The sequence below is a fragment of the Pseudorca crassidens genome, chromosome 7 (assembly GCF_039906515.1).
Source record: "Pseudorca crassidens isolate mPseCra1 chromosome 7, mPseCra1.hap1, whole genome shotgun sequence".
NCBI classification, from domain to species: Eukaryota; Metazoa; Chordata; class Mammalia; order Artiodactyla; family Delphinidae; genus Pseudorca; species Pseudorca crassidens.
Window position 1 is genome coordinate 6,224,378 of NC_090302.1, and position 23,960 is coordinate 6,248,337.

The 23,960-nt window shown below is 48.0% G+C and overlaps 1 protein-coding gene across 1 annotated transcript in view; it reads right to left on the reverse strand.

Annotated features, from left to right (window-relative positions):
* Positions 1–207: 207 nt before the first annotated feature.
* The window catches only part of NCS1 (neuronal calcium sensor 1), a 60,654-nt gene continuing 36,901 nt past the window's right edge, over positions 208–23,960 (reverse strand). The window contains exons 4-8 of the mRNA XM_067742954.1: positions 22,303–22,381; positions 20,735–20,823; positions 20,297–20,374; positions 17,144–17,261; positions 208–3,930 (exon numbers count right to left, since the gene is read on the reverse strand). Of these exons, the coding sequence (XP_067599055.1) occupies positions 17,163–17,261; positions 20,297–20,374; positions 20,735–20,823; positions 22,303–22,381 (345 nt within the window). The 3' untranslated portion in view covers positions 208–3,930; positions 17,144–17,162. The remainder of the gene's footprint in view (positions 3,931–17,143; positions 17,262–20,296; positions 20,375–20,734; positions 20,824–22,302; positions 22,382–23,960) is intronic.

A 23,960-nucleotide genomic window follows, 5' to 3' on the forward strand; every position in this document is an offset into this window, starting at 1 on the left:
CGGAGAAAGCTGGTCACTGAGTCAGACTGGGAGCCTGTGGCCCTCCCTGGGGCCGTGGGTCAAGGCAAAGACACACGGGGGACAGATATGTACAGCCTGGGCGGGGGGCAGTCAGGGTGGAGGTGGAGGGGATTCTGCGTCCAATCACGGGGAGCAGACAAAGCCTGAGAGGCCTAGATGCCAAGACAGAAGATGGGACCAGCTGTGTATTCGACAAAAGCCTTTTATTCATCCAAAAATCAACCATTGGGTTTATTCCGCAGATATTAAAAAAGGTCGGGGGGGGGCAAGGCTTCCCATTACAGTGCCCTTATGCTGATTCACTTGCTATCTCTGGGGTAGACCTAGAAGAAGGGCGTCTGGGAGACATGCTGCCAGTAAGGTGGGGCTGGAAGCTCAGGGTCTGGGTGAGATCATAGCGCCGCCCCCCCCCCTCGCCTCCCCATCTGCGGCCTCGCTCTCAAATCACCTATTTGTCTGGTCCGGTCCCCCAAATGCCTTTATAGATCATCGCCACGAGGGGGCGCTCCCGCGTTCCCCTCAATCCCTTAGAAGCTGAAACCACTGGGAACCCGGTAGCTTTTCCACTAGGTGAGCAGTGGGGCTTTCCCCAGGGAGAGGCTGCATCTTCCCAGGGGGCCCAGGAACCCCACACCCCAACCCTCTAGAGAAGAGACAGGGTCCCCGAAAGCCCAGATGCATCTGTCATCTAGGAAGTTGGCTGTCAAAATGAAAAGCATTTCAGGGGAAGAGGAGGACACACATCTGCCTTGACGTTATTCTAAACGACATTATTCTAAACGACGTTATTCTAAACGTTGCCTGGTTAAATACTGGAAACTCATGACGTTCTCCTAAGTACCATCAACGCAGAGTGGGGAGCGGATTCTATGAGGAAGAGGCCAGGGCTGCTGCAGACGGACTGCCGGAGGCTGGCCCCTGCTCCTGGGCTGGGGAGCGAGGGCTAAGAACCTGGCTTCTGGCTGGTCTGGAAGCCCCAGAGCAGCAGTTGACAGGGCTGGGCCTCGGGTGGGAAACGGTGCTGGGGAGAGAGGCCCATGGGCTGCTCAGGGTTCCAAGGGTGCTGCAGCTAGAGGCCTGGTGAGAGGAGGGGACGGAACTGTCCCTGCCCGCAACCTCGGGCAAAAATGGCCAGTGTCCAGCACCCTGCCAGGAAGAGGCGTGGCCCTTCCAGCAGCTCTGGACTTCTCTGGGCAAGGACCCAAGGTGTGCCTTGGCCCATGGGTCCACGGTATCGCCTGCTAAGGTCAAAAGCCACACGCATAGCTCCAAACCAAAAGGCCTAACGGTGAGGAGGTGGGAGGAAAGCCTTGCACACCGATCTCCCTAGACTCCTAGGAGTCAATGTCTCAGCGGGCGGGACCCCTATGCTTAACCTTGGATAATTCTTAGCCACAAGCCCTTTCCCGTGATGCTCCAGGACAGGCTGCACAAAAGCTCTGGCCCACTGGACCAGAGAGGTAAATCGAGGCTCAGGTGGAGGCCAGAGAAATCATTTGACCTGGGGAAAGGCCCCGCTCCCCCCATCTCCAGCGCCAAGCCTCCAAGTTCACCTGCTGCCCTAGGGTCCTAGGTCAGAGCCAGGCTGAGGAACTGCAGGATTTGGTGGTGAGTACTGGGCCTCCTAGGCCCGTGGCCTGAGCAGGAAGGTGACCGCAGGGGCCTCAAAGAGCCCAAGCTTCAAAGTCACCCGTGAAAATGGAACTACTGCTCCTATCCCCGCAGGATCTGGGGGGCTTCCAGCGGAGGGAGAGGGCAGCCAGAGGGCTGGCTGATGCAAGGAGGGAGAGACAGGGGCTGGCCGAGTGGTCCAGCCTGCAGGAGCGGACACGCAAGTCCCACGCTGGCGGAGCCGCTCTCTGGCGGGGGTCTGCTGTGAGAGTTAAAGAGCAGGAGAAGCTCTGGCCTCCTGGGAAAGTGCAAAGTGGGCGCCAAGGGCCATTTAAAGCGGGGGCCGAGGGTCAGCTCCTCCCCTCCGCTGGCCGGGATAAGTCAGGAGGTGATAGGCTGCTGACTTCGCAAAGAAGAAGCAGGGATTCTCGATTCCGGCCTGGCCCTAAACAGTCTGGGAGGCTGCTTCTCACCCAGAAGCCTTCCCTGGGCGAGGACTAGTTCTGGGCCTGAAAGACAGCTCAAGAGTCCAGGAGGGACCAGGAAGCTCTGCGGGGAGGGACAGGGTGTGTCATCCGAACCCACACACCACGAACAGTGGCTGCTGCGTCCCTGAAGACTGTGCTAAGAGACAGAGAGTGACTCAGGCAGTCCCCGTGTCTGCTGGGGTCTGTAAACATAGACACAGACCGCACAATCACCAGCTGCAGGAAACCCAAGCTTAGAATTAGACAGCATCAGCACGAAGGGAAGCCTCCGGATCCCCCAGCCCAGGCCTCCCGGATTCCGCAGCAGGGGGAGCTGGGGCCCACAGAGGGCAGGGGGGCCCACAGTCACGGAGCAAGGGCCAGCCTCAGGATCCTGCCTTCCGGTCCAAGGTCATCTGACTTTCCTGGTGACAGTTGTGGGCCTGCCCTGTCTCAGTGGCAGGCAGAGCTAGAAGCTTCCTGTGAGCACATGTGGGCCACAGCCCAAGAAGCCACCTGAATGGGATTGCCTGTGGCCCTTCTCTCTCCCCCGCTCCCTTCCGGCCTTTCAGCTAAAAGAGGGAAAGCTACTGTGGTCCGCTGGACAAGGCAGGAAAGCAGGGTGAGCAGCTATTCTCAAAACCCACCAAGGAGGGAGAGGCAGACTTCACATCTGCTCACTCCCTCCTCCTTCTCTCCTTAGATTCTCGGTCCACCCCCGGCCCTTCCTGGATCCCAGTCTCAGCACAAGCCTTGCCACTCCCCACGGCGCTGCGAACACCAAAGCAAGAACCGAGAAACCGGAAGATGTCCCCTGTTTGTCCTCAGAAAAGAGGTTATGGACCCAGAGGAGGATACAGGACCGAGAGGTGTGTGAACCGGGAGCAGAGAAAAGAGATCCAGGAGGGAGGCATTCGAGCTGGAGGGAACAGTGCATTAGCCATTTAAGAAGCCCACCTTTCCCCTCTCCAAACATCGAGCACAGTATCTGAAAAAAAAAAAAAAAGATTTTTGGCTTCCTGGCCGCTGCAGGCCACCATCCTCCCAAGCGCCTGGGCAGGTGGGCGAGGGCGTGCACGTGTAAACGGTGGGCCCCGCATCCCTGGGAGCATCAGACACACGAGGCAGCAGCAACAGTTACCAACCAATAAATAAAAGGTATCAATTATATATGTATATAAAAAAAAAAACCTCAATTTCCCCACAAAAAGCACAATACTGTTATCACAAAAAAAATCATCAACGTTGTAATTAATCATCCTAGCCGCGCAGGTGGTCTTGCTGCTCGAGGATGGGGCGCCAAATCACGAGGGGCAGGCAGGCCCCCCACGCCCCGACCCCCCATGGCCGAGGCCGTGACTCCCGTGGCCTCTCCCGCTGCCAAGGTCAAGGCAGGAGACAGAGTTCTTTGACGTCCCCGAGGCCTTCTCCCCATCTGTCAGTCTGAATCTTCTAGGACAGAAGGTAGTTTTGTTTTTTTTTTCTTTTTCAATGTCTGTTTGAAATAAAGAACGAAAGCACACACGCAGGAGAGCAGGAGGGACCGAGAGGCCGCCTGCGAAGCAGCCGAGTCCTTGGTTTTGCAGAGGGCTGGAGCCTTTGCCCATCCGTACTGTCGTTTTCTGGACAAGCAGAAGTTGGTGGCAATTGGAGCCGGTGGCTTCAGGCGACGGGTGGGTGCGGGGCGGGTGGAGGAGAGCCGGGCCTCACGGTTCCAGGGCAGCCCGGTGGGGCGTGGATGCGGAGAAAGGCTGGGTGGACACACGAGGGTGGTGGTGTCGGGGCGGAGGTGGCCTCAGGGCACGGGAGGAGGTGAGTGGCTCCCAGGCATCTGGAAGACACAGGGAGGTGGGGCGGGTTCAGAGCTGGCTGCCAGGGACACAGAGCAGGCGACAGTCAACTAAAGGACCAGGTGGCATCATATGTCACCAGTCCTAAAAATGTGCACGCCCTCCGGCCCACACATTTGGCGCTCAGTATTTATCCTTAAGAAATAAATGTTTATGGGGGGTGGGGGAGGGAGGGACTGGGAGTTTGGGGTTAGTAGATGCAAATTATTACATATAGAATGGATAAACAACAAGGTCCTACTGTATAGCCCAGGAAAATGTATTCAATATCCTGGGATAAACCATAATGGAAAAGAATATGAAAAAGAATGTATATAAAAAGAAATACGTATCTGAATCACTTTGCTGTACAGCAGAAATTAACATGACATTGTAAATCAACTATACTTCAGTAAAAAATAAGTTAAAAAGACAGAAATAAATGTTTATGACAGTATCATCTGTAATAGCAAAATTAAAAGGGAGGGAGCAAACTCAGTGTCCACTATCAGGGGACAGGTTGGATAAATAAGGACAGAACCATAGGATAAAAAAGTTTGCAACCATTAAGAACAATGTGTGCAATGGCCAATAATCACGTGAAAAGATGCTCAACAGAATTAGTCATCAGGGAAACACAAATCAAAACCACGATGAGACACCACTTCGCACCCACTAGGATAAAACCTGAAACTAACAAGTGTTGGCGAGGGTGTGAAGAAATTGGAACCCTCAACCACGGCTGGGAGGAATATAAAATGACACAGCTACTGTGGAAAAGTTGGGCAGTTCCTCAGAAAATTAAACATAGTTACTATATGACCCAGCAATTGCACCCCAGGGATGTACTCTAAAAACTGGAAAATAGGTACTCAAATCCATGTACACCAATGTTCATAGCACCATGATTCCCAATTGCCAAAAGGTGGAAATGACCCAGATGTCCATCAATGGATGAATGGATAAACAAATGTGATCTAACCACACAATGGAATACTATTCAGCCATACAAATGAATGAAGTACTGGTACGTGTCCCAACACAGATGAAACTTGACCACATGATGCTAAGTGAAAGAACCAGACATCAAAGGTCACATAGGGCTTCCCTGGTGGCACAGTGCTTAAGAATCCGCCTGCCAATGCAGGGGACACGGGTTCAAGCCCTGGTCTGGGAAGATCCCACATGCCGCGGAGCAACTAGGCCCGTGAGCCACAACTACTGAGCCTGCGCTCTAGAGTCCACGAGCCACAACTACTGAAGCCCATGCTCTGCAAAAAGAGAAGCCACCGCAATGAGAAGCCTGCGCACTGCAACGAAGAGTAGCCCCTGCTCGCCGCAACTAGAGAAAGCCCGCGTGCAGCAACAAAGACCCAACGCAGCCAAAAATAAATAAATTAAATTTTAAAAAAATAAAAAATAAATAAAAAGATAAAAGTCACAGAGTAAATGATTCCATTTATATGAAACATCCAGAATAGAGACAGAAAGCAAAGTATGGTTGCCAGAGGCTCACTGAGGGGTGGGGGGTGGGGGAGAAACTGCTTAAGGGATATGGAGTTTTATCTTGGAATGAGGCAAAGGTTCTAGAATGTACTAAATGCCACTGAATTGTTCACTTTAAGATAGTTAATTTTATGTTATGTGAATTTCACCTCAATACATTTTTTTAAAAAAGCAGCAGCCTGGGGGACAGTTATGTCTGTTACTGTCCGTGCCATCCAAAGACCCTTCCCATAACCTGCTCCAACCCTGTGTTTAAATCTCACGTCCCCACTCCCCACTGGACAGGTGTAGGTGTCTGATACAAAGGGGTCACTTTCCTGATTTGGGGAGATGACTTAAAAACATTATCTGGGCCAATCCGAATCTATGTGGAGGTGGCCCTGGGGGAGTAGGAAGGCTCTGCAGGACCAGAATTGGGGGGGCCATTATGGTGCAGGTGCCAAGGGAGAGAGAGTATGGAGTAACCACCCAGAGGAAGGCCAGAGCACCCAAGGGAGAAGCCTGGGTCCTCTCAGCCTTCCAGGTCCCCTGCCAGACCCTGGAGGTTCAGCTGGGTCTCCAATCACATGCTCTGCCTTCCGCGGTGATCTGTGAACCCCTGTGACTTGCATTATTGTATCTGCTAGTTAAGGGAATTCCCTGGCGGTCCAGTGGTTAGGATTCCAAGCTCTCACTGCCAAGGCCTGGGGTTCGATCCATGGTTGGAGAACTAAAATCCCATAAGCTGTGCGGCGTGGCCAAAAAAAAATGTAAAAAAAAAGAACTGCAAATATGATGAAACTCACCAAATGCATTTAAATCCTTAAATTCACAGTTACACATATATTTTGTAAAAACGTCATTGGTCACCTCTAAGGATTTTTTTTTTTTTTTTTTTGCGGTACGCGGGCCTCTCACTGCTGTGGCCTCTCCCGCTGCGGAGCACAGGCTCCGGACGCGCAGGCTCAGCGACCATGGCTCACGGGCCCAGCCGCTCTGCGGCATGTGGGATCTTCCCGGACCGGGGCACGAACCCGCGTCCCCTGTAGCGGCAGGCGGACTCTCAACCACTGCGCCACCAGGGAAGCCCCCAACTTGTTTTGAAAACTGATAAAGAATCAAGTATCCATCATGCCTTCCCTATGAAAACCAAGCCTCAGGGTAACCACCGAGTGGATGAGGGAAGGTTTCCCTTTGTAAAAGTAATCTAGCCAATGATGAAGAAGGAAAGACAACTTTAGGACGTCACCATTTGGCACCATGTAATGAATGAATGGACAGAGGTGGCGATCAGAAACAGCTGCTGATGTCACCGAGGTCACGTGCACCTGCCAGACACACACACACAACCCCGCTCATGAGGTGTTCTCACCCGAAGTGGACCAAACCCAATGCCAAGCCAGCCTGCAGATCTAACTGCCATTTCCAGGAAGAACAAGAAAGAGGAGCCTGTTAACAGCACCACGGGGCACTGTACCCAATGCTCTTCTCAGCAAACACCAGGAAGGAAAAGGGAAGGGGGAAAACTTAAGAGATTAAAATAAACGTAGGCCTATCAACCACTTGCTATCTATGGACTTCATTCAGATTCAGATTCCAATAAACAAAGTGAAAAAAATTGTGAGACAACAGGAAAGTGGAATGTAAGTGTTGGTGAGAGCGTATTAAGGAATTACTGATGTTTGGGGTATTACGGATTTTTTTTAAAGAATCGTTATCTTTTAGAAATACATTTTGAAATATTTATGTATGAAATGATACGATGTCTTGAATTTGCTTCAAAACAACCCAGTGTCGGGGGTGTGTGGGGGAGGGTATAGACGGCACAAGATTGCTGTGAATCGGTGATTCTGAAGCTGGGAGATGGGTACACGGAGTTACATATTCTCTCTACTATTGCATGAGACTGTTCCCATAATAAAAATTGTTTTCATCCACTCTCAAATTTCCAACAACCTGAGTGCCCCACACCATAAGACTGGTTAAGGTATGGTCCAACCATAAACGGTATACTATGCAGCTATTAAAAAGGATGATCTCAAACAACATGTAGTGACGCAAAAAATATGCATGATCTCAGTTCCTGAATAATTCAGTGAATTATATAACCGTAATTTATCTAAGAATTATGATCCATCAGGAATCTGAGAAGGCAAATAAATCGCAAAAACAATGGAACACAGATTGGATATAATTACTCTCAGGCAGGATCTAGGAAGGCCTGAGAAAAATGGTACGGCAATTTCCGGGAGGAGCTATAGAAAAGTGGATCTTGTCACCCTGAAAAACTTGTCATGGAAATAAAGTTACATTGTGTTGGCCGACACGTTGCTGGTGAGGGTAAGATATATGTCTACGTAAATTGTGTTATGGAAAGCCAGTGTAGACGTGACAGGATGTGAAGCCAAGCTGGGTAAAACACATTAAAAATCTCTTTTCTTAGTGTTGAGTCTCCAAAAGAAAAAAAAATGGCTCCTACAAGTTGTTCCTTTAAAAAACAAACAAACCAAAAACCAAAAGACACAGCCAACAGCGTACGGTTATGAACTCGTTGTTGAAAAATATATATACGTATATATTCATAGAAAACTGTAAGACAAAAACAAATAGGGTAATTCAGAAAGAATCACACACTTTAAAGAAATTAATTACACTGTACAACGTTTCCTTGGGGGGATACAGCAAGAACTTATGTTTGCACCATTCTTCCACGGCCTGGAGGAAATATGCAGCTGTTATATATATATATAACTGTATATATATATATATATATATACGCCAATGAGGTCACTGGTGGTAATTCACAAAAGGGGGACTCTGAAAAATCAGACAACAGATCAGTATGCACTGTGGGACCCAGAGCTGCATACTGAACATTTTTAAGATTATAGAAATAACTGTCACAGTTCCTTTATAAATTGGTTTGATTATATGTTCCTATGCGACCTAGTTACTGAGTATTAAGTTTTTGTAAGTGTTCAATCCTTTCTGAATCATTCTTTCTTTCTGAATCATTCTGGACACAAAATGTTCACAGTAGTTATTTCTGGGTTCTATGTGAAGGGTTTTTTTCAATAAACTTTTTTATGGAGGTTTTCTTTTTAAACATATTTTCTAATGTCTCTTCAATGAAAAAGGATTTCTTGTGCAAAAACATAAGAATATTAGAAGCTTCAAAATAGGCTTCCTAAACAAAATGTCAGCAAGTCAAATCTGATGGTACATCAAAGCACATAATGGGTGGCTGAGCATTCAAAAGTCACTCGGTGTAAGTCAGAGTGGCCATCATCAAAAACACCACAAACAGCGAACGCTGGAGAGGGTGTGAAGAGATGAGAACCCTCCTACACTGCTGGTGGGAATGTAAACTGCTGCAGCCACTACGGAGAACAGTATGAAGGTTCCTTTAAAAAACTAAAAATAGAGCTACCATATGATGCTGCAATCCCATTCCTGAGCACATATCCAGAGAAAAACATGGTTCAAAAAGATCATGTACCCCAGTGTTCATTGCATCTTTGTTTACGATAGCCAAGACATGGAAACCACCTAAATGTCCATCGACAGAGAATGGGTAAAGAGGATGTGGTACATATATACAATGGAATATTACTCAGCCTTTAACAAGAATGAAAGAGTCATAGGAGGGAGGCTGGGGAGATCAGGAGAGGCAGGTGGGAGGCTGCTGAGATCCCAGGCCGGTCCCCTGCCCTCCAAGGCCCCCTCCAGGCCACGTAGGTCCTTGGGGGCATAGGAAGGAGGCTGGGGGGAGAATAGGAGAGGCACGTTGGAGGGGTCTTCCAGGAGGAGAGGGAGAGGAGCAGAGGGTGACTGCCCCACCCACTCAAGCCCAGGAAGCCTGCTGGGCTCCCAGGTGAGGTCCTCTGCCCTCTGAGACTAGGGGTGGGGGGAACGCCTGGGCCCCTTCTGTTCCTTGAGCCTACGTTCCACCCCCTTACAGCCCCCAGGACCTTTTCCAGATCCTGAGCATTGGCCCCGCCCACCACCCAAACCTCGCCCTTGCTTAGGCCCCGCCCTCCACAGCTAAGGCCTTCCCCCCCCTTTTTGCTTTTTTTTTTTCTTTTCCCTCCTCTTTCTTACTATTGTGGTACTAATGTACCTTCCAATTGTTGATTCATCTATATTTTTATTTTCATATTCTTCCTAACATACCTGTTAGTTTCCTAGTCTAATTTTATTTTTACTTTGTTATTGTTGTGGGGGTTTTTTTGCCGCCCCAGGCAGCTTGCAGGACCTTGGTTCACAAGCCCAGGTCGGCTGAAGCTCCTGCGGTAGGAGCTCCAAGTCCGAGCTACTAGACTAACAGAGAACCTCAGACCCCAGGGACTATTCATCGGAGTGAGGTCTCCCGGAGTACCTCATCTCAGCACCAAGACCCAGCTCTACCCAAAAGCCACAAACCCCAGTGTTAAAAGCCTCAGGTCAAACAACCAGTAAGACAGGAACACAATCCCACTCATTTAAAAAAAAAAAAAAAAGAGATGGCAAAAAAATATGTCACAGATGGAGGAGCAAGGTAAAAACCTACAAGACCAAATAAATGAGGAGGAAATAGGCAGTCTACCTGAAAAAGAATTCAGAGGAATGATAGTAAAGATGATCCAGAATCTCGGAAATAGAATGGAGGCACAGATTGAGAAAATACAAGAAATGTTTAACAGAGATCGAGAAGAACTAAAGAACAAACAAACAGAGATGAACAACACAATAACTGAAATGAAAAATACACTAGAAGGAATCAATTACAGAATAACTGAGGCAGAAGAACGAATAAGTGAGCTGGAAGACAAAATGGTGGGAATAACTGCTGAGGAGCAGAATAAAGAAAAAAGAATGAAAAGAATGGAAGACAATCTCAGAGACCACTGGGACAACACTAAACGCACCAACATTCGAATTATAGGGATCCCAAAAGAAGAAGAGAAAAAGAAAGGGTCTGAGAAAATATTTGAAGAGATTATAGTTGAAAAATTCCCTAAGATGGGAAAGGAAACAGTCACCCAAGTCCAGGAAGCACAGAGAGTCCCATACAGGATAAAATCTAGGAAAAACACACCAAGACACATATTAATCAAACTAACAAAAATTAAATTCAAAGAAAAATTATTAAAAGCAGCAAGGGAAAAACAAAAGAATAACATACAAAGGAATCCCCATAAGGTTATCAGCTGATTTTTCAGGGGAAACTCTGCAGGCCAGAAGGGAGTGGCAGGATATACTTAAAGTGATGAAAGATAAAAACCTACAACCAAGATTACTCTACCCAGCAAGGATCTAATTCAGATTCGATGGAGAAGTCAAAAGCTTTTCAGACAAGCAAAAGCTAAGAGAATTCAGCACCACCAAACCAGCTCTACAACAAATGCTGAAGAAACTTCTCTAAGCGGGAAACACAAGAGAAGAAAAAGACCCACAAAAACAGACTCAAAACAATTAAGGAAATGGTAATAAGAACATACATATCGATAATAACCTTGAATGTAAATGGATTAAATGCCATAATCAAAAGACACAGGCTCGCTGAATGGATACAAAAACAAGACCCGTATATATGCGGTCTACAAGAGACCCACTTCAGACCTAGGAACACATACAAACAAAAGCTGGAGGGGCTTCCCTGGTGGCGCACTGGTTAAGAATCCGGCTGCCAATGCAGGGGACACGGGTTCGAGCCCTGGTCCGGGAAAATCCCACATGCCGCAGAACAACTAAGCCCGTGCACCACAACTACTGAGCCTGCACTTTAGAGCCCACGAGCCACAACTACGGAAGCCAGCGAGCCATAACTACTGAAACCTATGTGCCTAGAGCCTGTGTTCCACAACAAGAGAAGCCATTGCAATGAGAAGCCCGCACTCCACAACAAAGAGTAGCCCCCGCTCGCCGCAACTAGAGAAAGCCCACACACAGCTATGAAGACTCAATCCAGCCAAAAAAAAAATTGATAAACCCTTAGCCAGACTCATCAAGAAAAAAAAAGAGAAGATGCAAATCAATAAAATTAGAAATGAAAAGGGAGAAATCACAACTGACACCGCAGAAATACAAAGGATTATAAGAGACTACTACAAACAACTATATGCCAATAAAATGGACAACCACGAAGAAATGGACAAATTCTTGGGAAGGTACAACTTTCCAACACTGAACCAGGAAGAATTAGAAAATATAAACAGACCTATCACAAGTAATGAAATTGAAACCGTAATTAAAAATCTTCCAACAAACAAAAGTCCAAGACCAGATGGCTTCACAGGTGAATTCTATCAAACATTTAGAGAAGAGCTAACACCCATCCTTCTCAAACTCTTCCAAAAAATGGCAGAGGGAGAAACACTCCCAAATTCATTCTATGAAGCCACCATCACCCTGATACCAAAACCAGAAAAAGATATCATAAAAAAAGAAAATTATAGACCAAGATCACTGATGAACCTAGATGCAAAATTCCTGAACAAAATACTAGCAAACAGAATCCAATAGCAAATTAAAAGGATCATACACCATGATCAAGTGGGATTTATCCCAGGATGCAAGGATTCTTCAATACATGCAAATCAATCAATGTGATATACCACATTAACAAATTAAGGAATAAAAACCATATGATCATCTCAATAGATGCAGAAAAAGTTTTTATCAAAATTCAACACCCGTTTATGATAAAAACTCTCCAGAAAATGGGAATAGAGGGAACCTACCTCAATACAATAAAGGCCATATATGACAAACCCACAGCAAGCATCATACTCAATGGTGAAAAACTGAAAGTATATCCACTAAGATCAGGAAAAAGACAAGGATGTCCACTCTTGCCACTCTTATTCAACGTAGTTTTGGAAGTCCTAGCCACAGCAATCAGAGAAGAAAAAGAAATAAAAGGAATACAAGTTGGAAAACAAGAAGTAAAACTGTCACTGTTTGCCAATGACATGATACTATACATAGAAAATCCTAAAGATGCCACCAGAAAACTACTAGAGTTAATCAATGAATTTGGTAAGGTTGCAGGATACAAAATTAATGTGCAGAAATCTCTGGCATTCGTATACACCAACAACGAAAAATCAGAAGGAGAAATTAAGGAAACACTCCCATTTACCATTGCAACAAAAAGAATAAAATACCTAGGAATAAACCTGCCTAAGGAGGCGAAAGACTTGTACTCAGAAAACTATAAAACACTGATGAAAGAAATCAAAGGTGACATAAACAGATGGAGAAATACACCATGTTCTTGGATTGGAAGAATCAATATTGTGAAAACGACTTTACTACCCAAAGCAATCTACAGATTCAATGAAATCCCTATCAAACTACCAATGGCATTCTTCACAGAATTAGAACAAAAAATTTTACAATTCGTATGGAAACACAAAAGATCCCAAATAGCCAAAGCAATCTTGAGAAAGAAAAATGGAGTTGGAGGAATCAAGCTCCCTGACTTCAAACTATACCACAAAGCTACAGTAATCAAGACAGTATGGTACTGGCACAAAAACAGAAATATAGCTCAATGGTAGAGGATAGAATGCCCAGAGATACGCCCTGCACATATGGGCACCTAATTTATGACAAAGGAGGCAAGAACATTCAGTGGGAAAAAGACAGCCTCTTCAATAAGTGGTGCTGGGAAAACTGGACAGTTACATGTAAAAGAATGAAATTAGAACACTATCTAACACCATACACAAAAATAAACTCCAAATGTATTAAAGACTTAAATGTAAGACGAGACACTATAAAACTCTTAGAGGAAAACATAGGAAAAAACACTCTGACATAAACCACAACAAGATCTTTTTTTGACCCACCTCCTAGAGTAGCGGAAATAAAAACAAAAATAAACAAATGGGACTTAATTAAACTTAAAAGCTTTTGCACAGCAAAGGAAACCATAAATAAGACGAAAAGACAACCCTGAGAATGGGAGAAAATATTTGCAAATGAAAGAACAGACAAAGGATTACTCTCCAAAATATACAAACAGCTCATGGAGCTCAATATCAAAAAACAAACAATACAGTTAAAAAATGGGCAGAAGACCTAAATAGACATTTCACCAAGGAAGACATACAGATGGCCAAGAGGCACATGAAAAGATGCTCAACATCACTAATTATTAGAGAAATGAAAATCAAAACTACAATGAGGTATCACCTCACACTGGTCAGGATGGCCATTTTCAAAAAATCTAGAAACAAATAAATGCTGGAAAGGGTGTGGTGAAAGGGAACCCTCCTGCACTGTTGGTGGGAATGAAAACTGATACAACCACTATGGAAAACAGTACGGAGGTTCCTTAAAAAACTAAAATAGAACTACCATATGACCCAGCAATCCCACTACTGGGCATATACCCTGAGAAAACCATCATTCAAAAAGAGACATCTACCACAATGTTCATTGCAGCACTATTTACAATAGCCAGGACATGGAACCAACTTAAATGTCCACTGACAGATGAATGGATAAGAAGATGTGGCACATATATACAAGGGACTATTACTCAGCCATAAAAAGAAACGAAATTGAGTTATAGTGAGGTGGATGGATCTAGAGTCTGTCATACAGAGTGAAGTAAGTGAGAAGAAGAAAAACAAATACCATATGCTAACATATATATATGAAATCTAAAAAAAAAAAAAAAAATGGTACTGAGGAACCTAGTTGCAGGGCAGGAATAAAGAGGTAGACATAGAAAATGGACTTGAGGACATGGGATTGGAGGGTGAAGCTGGGGTGAAGTGAGGGTACCATCAACATATATATATACTACAGAATGTAAAACCGTTGGCTGGTGGGAAGCAGCAGCATAGCACAGGGAGATTGGCTCGGTGCTTTGCGATGACCTAGAGGGGTGGGATAGGGAGGATGGGAGGGAGGCTCAAGAGGGAGGGGATATGGGGACGTGTGTCTGCATATGGCTGATTCACTTTGTTGTGCAACATCAACTAACACAGTATTGTGAAGCAATTATACTCCAATAAAGATTAAAAATTTTCTTTAAAAAATGGATAAGCAACAAGGACCTACTGTATAGCACAGGGAACTCTGCTCAATATTATGTAACAACCTAAATGGGAAAAGTAATTTGAAAAAGAATAGAAAAAAAAAAGGTAGTGTATTTAAGTGGACAGGAATCCACTGATGATCCATAAAATGTATTCACACACACACACACACACACACAATCAATCAGTGTAATTCATCATACTGACAACAAAAAAGAGAGAAAAGTCATATGAGCATCTTGATAAATGCAGAAAATTTTGATAAAGTTCAATATCACTCATGATGTTTTAAAAAAACAAGTAACTCCTACCAAACTAGAAAAGAGGGAAACTTTCTAAATCTGCTAAAATCTATCTACAAAGGACCTATAACAAGCATCGTAACTAATGGTGAATTATTGAATGCTTTCTCCCAAGACTGAGAATGAGACAAGAATGTTCACCATCACTACTCCTATGTGACTGGAGGGCCCAACCAGTGCAAGGAAGCAGGAAAAAGGAACAAAAGGCACAGGGATAGGAAAGGAAGAAACAGAATGTAGGCAATCCAAAAGAATCTAAGGCAGACTCCTAGATTTAATAAATGAAGTTAGCAGGACCCTGGATATATGATCAATAAACAAAAATCAACTGAATTTCTATAAATCAGAAACAAACAGAAAATACAATTTTAAAATTACTGTTTAAAACACCATCAAAAACTTAGGAATAAATCTACTAAAAGATGTGAAAGACCTTTTAGCTAAAAACAGCAAAATGTTATAGAGAAAAAAAAATTAAAGACCTAAACACAGAGAGAGATATACCATCTTCATGGACTGGAAGACTCAACATTATAAAGATGCCAATTCTCCCCCAAACTGAACAGCAGACTCAACTCAATCCCATTCAAAATCCCAGCGTGTGTGTGCATGTGTGTGTGTGTAGACATTTGTAAGTTGATTCTAAAATTTGTATAGAAATAGCCCAAGGTAGCCAAGGCGTTCTTAAAAAAGAAGTGATGGGATCTTGCTTCTCAAGGTCGAGTTATAAAAAGACTGCGCTTTCATCTTGGGTTCTCCCTCTCCCTCCCTCCCAGAAAGCTTACCCTGGCGGAAGCCAGCCACCATGTTGTTAGGCAGCCCTGTGCAGAGGGCCACATGTTGAGGCCGCCAAACCAAATGAGTGAGCTTAGAAATGGGTCACCCCTGGTCAAGCCTTCAGATGAGACCGCAGTCCTGGCCAACAGCTGATGATCATTCCAGTTTACCTACTACAGAGGGGTTTCCCAGGACATGGGACTTTCGGCACTAAATCCGGGACAGTCCCGGGCAAACTGGGATGGTTGGCCACCCTCCTGACAGCTTGGCTGCATCCTCATGAGAGACCTTGGGCCGAAGGCACCCAACGAAGCTGTACCCAAATTCCTGATGTTTGTTCTCTTCAGATGCTGTTTTGCGGGACTGCAGTGTGCAGCGAGATAACTAAGACAGCACTGCACAAAATGTGATGGTATAACGGAGGATGCACATACGACAAGGTGCCCAACTTCAGTGCTCATCAGTGAGACGCAAATTCAGATGACAGCAAGCTATCATGACACGCCCACCAAAACGGCTGAAATTTTAAAAGACAGAGAACACCCAGTGCTGGCAAGGATGTGGGGCAATGGGAGCTCTCATACACCGCAAGTGGGAGTCGGAGATGGTACAGCCATGTTGGAAAACTTCTGGAAGTATCTACTAAAGCTAAATATACACACATTCTAAGTCCCAGCAATTCTACTCTTAGATCTATATCAAGAGGATGCATCATCCGTCCACCAGGAGACACATACAAGAGTGTTTTTAAAACAATGGTCAGGAGAACCTAGGGGCAAGACGGGAATAAAGATGCAGACCTACTAGAGAATGGACTTGAGGATATGGGGAGGGGGAAGGGTCAGCTGTGACAGAGTGAGAGAGCGGCATGGGCATATATGCACTACCAAACGTAAAACAGATAGCTAGTGGGAAGCAGCCGCATAGCACAGGGAGATCAGCTCGGTGCTTTGTGACCACCTGGAGGGGTGGGATAGGGAGGGTGGGAGGGAGGGAGATGCAAGAGGGAAGAGATGTGGGGACATATGTATATGTATAGCTGATTCACTTTGTTATACAGCAGAAACTAACACACCATTGTAAAGCAATTATACTCTAATAAAGATGTTAAAAAAAAAAAAAGAGCCAGAAAAAAAAAAAAAGAGTGTTCGTAGCTGGACAGGACCATGGGGATCAGTTCTCTGCCAGCAACAGAGGCCTCTGTGGGCCATCATCCTGCACTTAACGGAAATCTGGGCAAAAAAAGAAACCACGTTGGAGCTATTGATCAAGAGAGCGGAAGCTGAGGTCTTCGGCCACCCCAACGGAGAAAAGATGAGAGACTCCTGTTCTCCCAGGCCCCTGGCCCTGGCTGAGAACTGGTATTTTCAAAGTGTTTTCAACCCAGGGAAACTTCTATTCAAGTAAACTCTCAGGCTGAATCTCGGTATATAAAAGTGACAAAAATAGAGGAGCCCTGGCTGACGTGAAGGCCCTCCCTTACTAGCTATTTGCCAACTGGGCAGACCCTGATTCCCCCCCGGGAAACTCAGGTACTTATCTGCCAACCCCAAGTGTCCTGAGGCTGGGTTTGTCCCCTTTCCCCCATCCCAGGCCCCAAGTCCCCCTCCACTCACCTCAGCTCTGGGCCTTGAACTATACCAGCCCGTCGTAGAGGGACAGCGCCTGCACGATGGACGGGTCCGCCTTGGATCCTTCCTGGAACTCCTGCAGCGTCAGCTTCCCGTCGGCATTCTGCAAGCAGAGAGAGGAGGGTGAAGGTGAGGGGACAACCAACCTCCCAGGACAGGGGCCTCTGCCCTGGGCCCTGGACACTCCCTCCCCAAGCCTAGCCCAGGGCTGCTTCCAAAAGAGCTTCCACAGTTAAGTCAGGAGGGAGGCAAGGCAGCTCGTTAGGTGGGAGGGGTCAGGCATAGACAGACACGGGCACTTCCTGGCTGGGTGACCTTGGACACACGACCCACCTCTCTGGGCCCTTGTTTCCTCATCTGGAGACTGGAGGGAATTGAACGGCTTCTTCAGGGCACTGAGGTGAGCACTCCTTGAGCTCAAGCTGTGTAAAGCGTTCCGCAGACCGGAAGCACCCGATAACTCCACAGTTAGCAACCTCACTGCTGTTCATCCCCACAGAGGGTGTTAATCCCACAGGGCTGAGAGCCTGATGCATTTCTCTGGGGTCACCCTTGGGAGGGCATTTAAGCCATCCCCTGGGAGACCTACAAGGAGGCTGGACGGAGCCCACGTAAAGGGGCTTTAGTGGGTCTCTTGCAGAAGGAAATGGTTTGGGCCAGAATCCCTTCCCCTGGAGCATCTTTTGCAAGGAAACCCGTGAGAGCAAAAGAAAAAGGCCTTGGAAGCCACCCACAGCCTGCACCCGGAGAGAGAGATGGTGACGAGGTTTCCACAAGCTCCGCAGGCAGACCTTGAGGGTCGTCCACCGTGGGCCCCGTTCATGCTATGCGTGCGCTTGGTCTCATGGGGTCCTCACATCCGCTCTAAGAAGAGGGGCTGCTCTGCTTTCTCTAGTTCCTTTAGGTGTAAGGTTAGATTGTTTATCTGAGATGTTTCTTGTTTCTTGAGGTAGGATTGCATTGCTATAAACTTCCCTCTTAGAAGTGCTTTTGCTGCATCCCATAGGTTTTGGGTCGTCATGTTTCCATTGCCATGTGTCTCTAGGTATTTTTTTATTCCCTCGTCGATTTCTTCAGGGATCTCTTGGTTATTTAGCAGCGTATTGTTTAGCCAAAGAGGGGCTGCTCTTAGCACCACTTCACCGGTGAGGATGCCGGGCTCAGTCAGCTATCCAGGGCCCCCTGGCTGCTAACTGGGGAAGCCAGATTTACACCCAGTCTGACTACAGCGTGGACTTTGCTTCCCAAAATAAGGGCTGTCTGAATTGGGGGTGCGGGGGATTTAACACCTTGGTGTTAAATAACATTGAACCGCCCTGCGAGAAGTTAGTATTCTCTGCCGCACCCTATGGACACATCTTCTGATTATTATCAGCAGCGCAGCGTGGTCTGCCCAGCGTGGTCTGAGCCTCTGTGTCTTTACTGCCTCTCTGACATACGATCTCACTTTTTTAAATTAAGGAAGTAAGGCCTCAGGCTCAAAGCTTTCAGGGCAGGCACCTGTACCTAGCCGGAATGTAATAATAAGCCCAAGGTCACTGTTCATTTGAATTCTTTTATTGAAGGCAAGCAATAGTGGGTTTCCTTACCATCTTGATATCAAATTCCAGTTTAAAACGAAGTAATTTCCAGTTTAAAAAAAAGTTTGGTATAAAGAAGGGTTTCTTTCTTTTTTTTTTTTTTTTTTTGCGGTACGCAGGCCTCTCACTGCTGTGGCCCCTCCCGTTGCGGAGCACAGGCTCCGGACGCGCAGGCCCAGCAGCCATGGCTCACGGGCCCAGCCGCTCCGCGGCATGTGGGATCTTCCTGGACCGGGTCATGAACCCGTGTCCCCTGCATCAGCAGGCGGACTCTCAACCACTGCGCCACCAGGGAAGCCCTAAAGAAGGGTTTCTTAACCTGGGGTCTGAGAACAGAATTCAGCAGGCCTGTGAACTAAAATGGGAAAAAATGAGGTCTTTCTTTTCGCTAACTTATAACTGAAATTTAGCTCTTCCTTCCATAATGAATCTAGGTAACGATCTCCCACAGAACCAGCAGTACCTGTGGCTTTGTCAACTGTGGGGATGGAGGCATTTTTATAACACTCCACGGTTGCTGTAGGCATCACCTGTACGTATCATCGGTTCGAAACTGTGGGGTGGTTAAACCACTGTAACTCATCATCCGATGTGTTCAGAAAGAAGCTCATATACCACATCACAAATTCTTTAAAAAAAAATTTTGATAGCTGCATTCCAAAATAGCTTCCTTTTTAATCCTGTGGATTTTATCTGATGCCTTAAAACCATTACTCTGAGAAGTCCACAGACAACTTCTCCAGAATGCCCAAATTTCTTGTCCATGGCAAAGAATTTAAAAGGTTAAGAATCTTGGGACTTCCCTGGTGGCGCAGTGATTGAGAATCCGCCTGCCAGGGCTTCCCTGGTGGCGCAGTGATTGAGAGTCCGCCTGTCGATACAGGGGACGTGAGTTCGTGCCCCGGTCCAGGAAGATCCCACATGCCACGGAGCAGCTGGGCCCCTGAGCCATGGCCGCTGAGCCTGCGCGTCCGGAGCCTGTGCTCCGCAACGGGAGAGGCCACAGCAGTGAGAGGCCCGCGTACCTCAAAAAAAAAAAAAAAAAAAAAAGAATCCGCCTGCCAATGCAGGGGACACAGGTTCAAGCCCTGGTCTGGGAAGATCCCACATGCTGCAGAGCAACTAAGCCCGTGTGCCACAACGACTGAGCCTGCGCTCTAGAGCCCGCGAGCCACAACTACTGAGCCCGCGTGCCACAACTACTGAAGCCCGCGTGCCTAGAGCCCATGCTCCGCAACAAGAGAAGCCACTGCAATGAGAAGCCCACGCACTGAAACGAAGAGCAGCCTCCGCTCTCGCCACAACTAGAGAAAAGCCCGCGCGCAGCAACAAAGACCCAACGCAGCCAAAAACAGATAAATAAATTAATTAATTAATTTTAAAAAATAAATAAAGAATCTTAGTTGATCAAAGAGAAAGTGCTGGACAAATTTACTTAAAACCCTGGATGTCTGAACGGGACAGCTGCCAACCGGACCAGTGGACGTCACACCAGGTGTGCTGCCTGCCTCGAGCCAGAACCGTAGGTGGTCAGTGGCACCTACGGGAGGGGTCTCACCTTGTCCATCATGGCGAAGATTCGGTCCACCCGCTTCTCGGGGGTGTTCTCCTCCTCGGGGAGTTCCACGGTGTTCCCCTGCCAGGGACAGACAAGGTGGGGGCTGGCTCCTGGCACTCTGGGCTTTGGGCCCTTTTCCCAAAAATATGCTCCCCAGACCTGGGCAGGTTCCAGATGAGGACCCCCTCTGCCTCCCACTCCCCGCAATGTCCCCCGCCATCTGTAATTCTGCTCCAGAACCTCGCACCCACCCGAGCCCCCATCTGCCAGCCCAGCTGGAGATGTGCTGAGCGGCCCCAGGCAGTGACCCTTACCTGACCAACGCTTGCCCCGGTCAGGAGAGCAGTCCCACGGGGGTGCCTCCTCTGGGACAGGCCCAGTCACTAAATTTGATGCCCCTACTGCCTCCTCCTACCCCATAGGACCCGGGCCTCTCACCACCATCTGGTAAATGGCGTCCACTATATCCAGCATCTCGTTCCTGGTGATGTAGCCATCGTTATCCAAGTCGTAGAGCTTGAAGGCCCCTGCGGTCAACCAGCCAGGGCAGAGTGACCCCCGGCCCGGGGAAGGGGGTGCTGCTCCCCACCCCCCCCCGCACTGCACCACAGCCCCATTACTCATCCAATCAATGAATATTTACATCAAAACAGACGGGACACGTGCACGCGCACGCACGACAGGAACACATGCGCCGTTTCAACTAGGGTTATTAAAAAAAAACTAAATATAAAAAGGAGCGGGGTGGGGGGGCTTCCCTGGTGGCACAGTGGTTGAGAGTCCGTCTGCCAATGCAGGGGACGCAGGTTCGTGCCCCGGTCCGGGAAGAGCCCACATGCTGCGGAGCGGCTGGGCCCGTGAGCCATGGCCGCTGAGCCTGCGCGTCCGGAGCCTGTGCTCCGCAACGGGAGAGGCCATGGCGGTGAGGGGCCCGCGTACCGCAAAAAAAAAAAAAAAAAAAGGAGGGGGCACTGAATCTGCGAGAGCTGAGGCTGGAGCTGGAGCTGTGGGAGGGAGGGGACCCCAGGAGGAGCCCTAAAGGCCCCCCTCTCCTTCCCCATGCCCCCGCCTCTGCCTCCTTTCAGCCCACTTCCTTTCCACAATTACACTGTATCCTGCTGGGATCAACTTAGAAAATAAAATAATATGCCCGGGGGGGAGGGCAGGAGCTTCTGCATAAATAAAATCCTCTTTTATTCCTAAAAAGAGAAAGAAAAAGAAACTGTCGCGTTTTCTCGGTGCTGATGCAAAGCAGTGGAAGTGTCTCAGTGGGAAGTGAGCTCTGGCCCAGCTGCTTTCATCTTCTCTCCAGATCCCCTCTCGCAGCAGCACGAGCCTGCACACTCTCCCCTCTGAATCCTTCTCTCATCCCTCCTCAGGGCCTCGCACATGCTGTTTCCCTTGCCTGGAACCCTCTTCCCTCCTCCCTCCCTGGCACCTTCACCCTTCCCAGCTCAGCTCCCGACTCATAACAGGGTCAGTTCCTCTCCTGTCGGTTCACACTTCCCTCTTCCTGCCTCCGCTGCAGTTTTCTGGGGTCTTTTGGATAAGGTCCCTGAGCTAGACTGACAGCCGCGAGGGCAGGTGCCCGTCTATCTGATGCACCCGTGGGTCCTGGCCTCTGCTCAGCACTGACACGCGGCCGTGTTTGGTCAACATCTGTTGGGTGAACCAGTAAATAAGTGAATGAATGAGATCAGTCATCAAAACAGCCTCCTAAGTAGTGGGTCCAGCCCTGGAACCAGGTCTTTTAACTCCACGCTGTCCTGCCCGAGGTCCCATGTCTGCACCTGCTCGGATGCCCCTTTGCTCCCACCCCATCTGTCCACGCATCTAAGGAAGACACGTTCCTCCTGCCTGGCCTCCTCCAAGAAACTGCCTCTGGAAGGGCAGGACATCTGTGCCACTCTCAGCCCCAGACAGATGACCTGGCCCAGGTAGTTGGCCTCCCTCCCGCCTGGGACCGCCCAGTGGCCGCCCCATAGAGCCCAGGGGGCAGGACTTACACCGCAGCTTCTCATCCAGGGTTCCCCTCGAGGTCACCGACAGCGCCTGGATGAACTCAGAGAACTCAATCCGCCCATCCTGCAGGAGAGAGGGGAGTGGGGGTGGGCCTCAATTAGCGCTGAGTCACCTGGTCAGGCTGCACCTTGGGCAGGTGGTGATGGGCGGCAGCAGGTACCAGACACCCAAGTGGAGAGTACAGGAATGAGGGTGATGAGAAGGAAGGGGATGGGGAGAGGGTGGGATTAGAAATGGGAAAAGAGGACTTCCCTGGCAGTCCAGTGGTTAAGACTCCACGCTCCCAATGCAGGGGGCACGGGTTTGATCCCTGGTTGGGGAACAAAGATCTCACGTGCTGCATGGTGTGGCCAAAAAAAAAAAAAAGAGGGAAAATTCAGGCAGGAGGGACAGGGAAACGGGTGAGACCAAAGGGAGAGCCTGACACTCCACATCTGGTGGGAGGAAGAGGGACCCTCTGGGCAGGAGTCCCTTTCTCCTGCCCAGAAACCCCTTCCTCCTCGGCCTTGAACCACAGGCCCAGAGACTTTAGAAAAAGGTGGGGCTCTGGACTGTTCAATCCTATTTATTTTGCAAATAAGGAAACTGAGGTCCGGAGAGGCCAGAGCTCTTCCCAGGGCCAGGCAGTGTGATCGTCCGCTGAGGCCACCTGCGGAGAAAGCCAGGGCATGACAGAGCAGAAAAAATCCGAGTGTCCTACAGCACGGAGCAGGGAAACAAGTTACAGTACGTCCACCTTGAGTACAAGTGAGCCGGGAAACATGCCAGCGTGGCACAGAGTCTGGAGGACCGCAGATGCCCCAGTGGCGGATGTGCCAACTGTCAGGGTGGCCGTCACCAGGAAGGGACACGCTGCAACACGGATAAGCCTTGAAAACACGATGCTCAGTGAAAGAAGCCAGGCACAAAAGATCCCGTATTATATGATTCTCAGTTTCCTCATCTGCAAAATGGGGGCAATTCAAAGGCATCCCTACAGGTAGTTGGTTGTAAGGTCTCACTAAAAATAATCCACGTAGCAAGCCCGTGTACCACAACTACTCAGCCTGCACTCAGCCTGCACCCACGAGCCACAGCTACCGAGCCCGCGTGCTGCAACTACCAAGCCCGCGCACCTAGAGCCCATGCTGTGCAATAAGAGAAGCCACCGCAGTGAGAAGCCCGCGCACCGCAACGAAGAGTAGCCCCCGCTCGCCGCAACTAGAGAAAGCCCGTGCGCAGCAACGAAGACCCGATGCAGCCAGGAATAAAATAAATAAATAAATTTATTTTAAAAAAAAATCCACATAAAGAGCGTAGTACGTAGTAAATGTTCAGTAAATGTCAGTTGTGATTATAAATCCTGTTATTATCCCTGGCGGCATCTGCATTTTGTGCTTGTAAGGAAAGGGTCAAGGTATACATGTGTGTGCATGTGTGTACACGTGTATGTCTGTGTGCATGGTGTGTGTGTGCATACACGGATCTCTGTGGCTTCCTTGTGTGTGGGTGAGCTCCTGCGATGTGTACACGTGCGTGCATTAGTGTACAATGAGTGCATGTATGTGTGTGTGCATGCATGCATTTGTGTGCATCTGTGTATAAGCACGTGTGGGTGTGCACACGTGTGCGTGCGTTTGTGTGTATATGTGCGTGTGTGAGC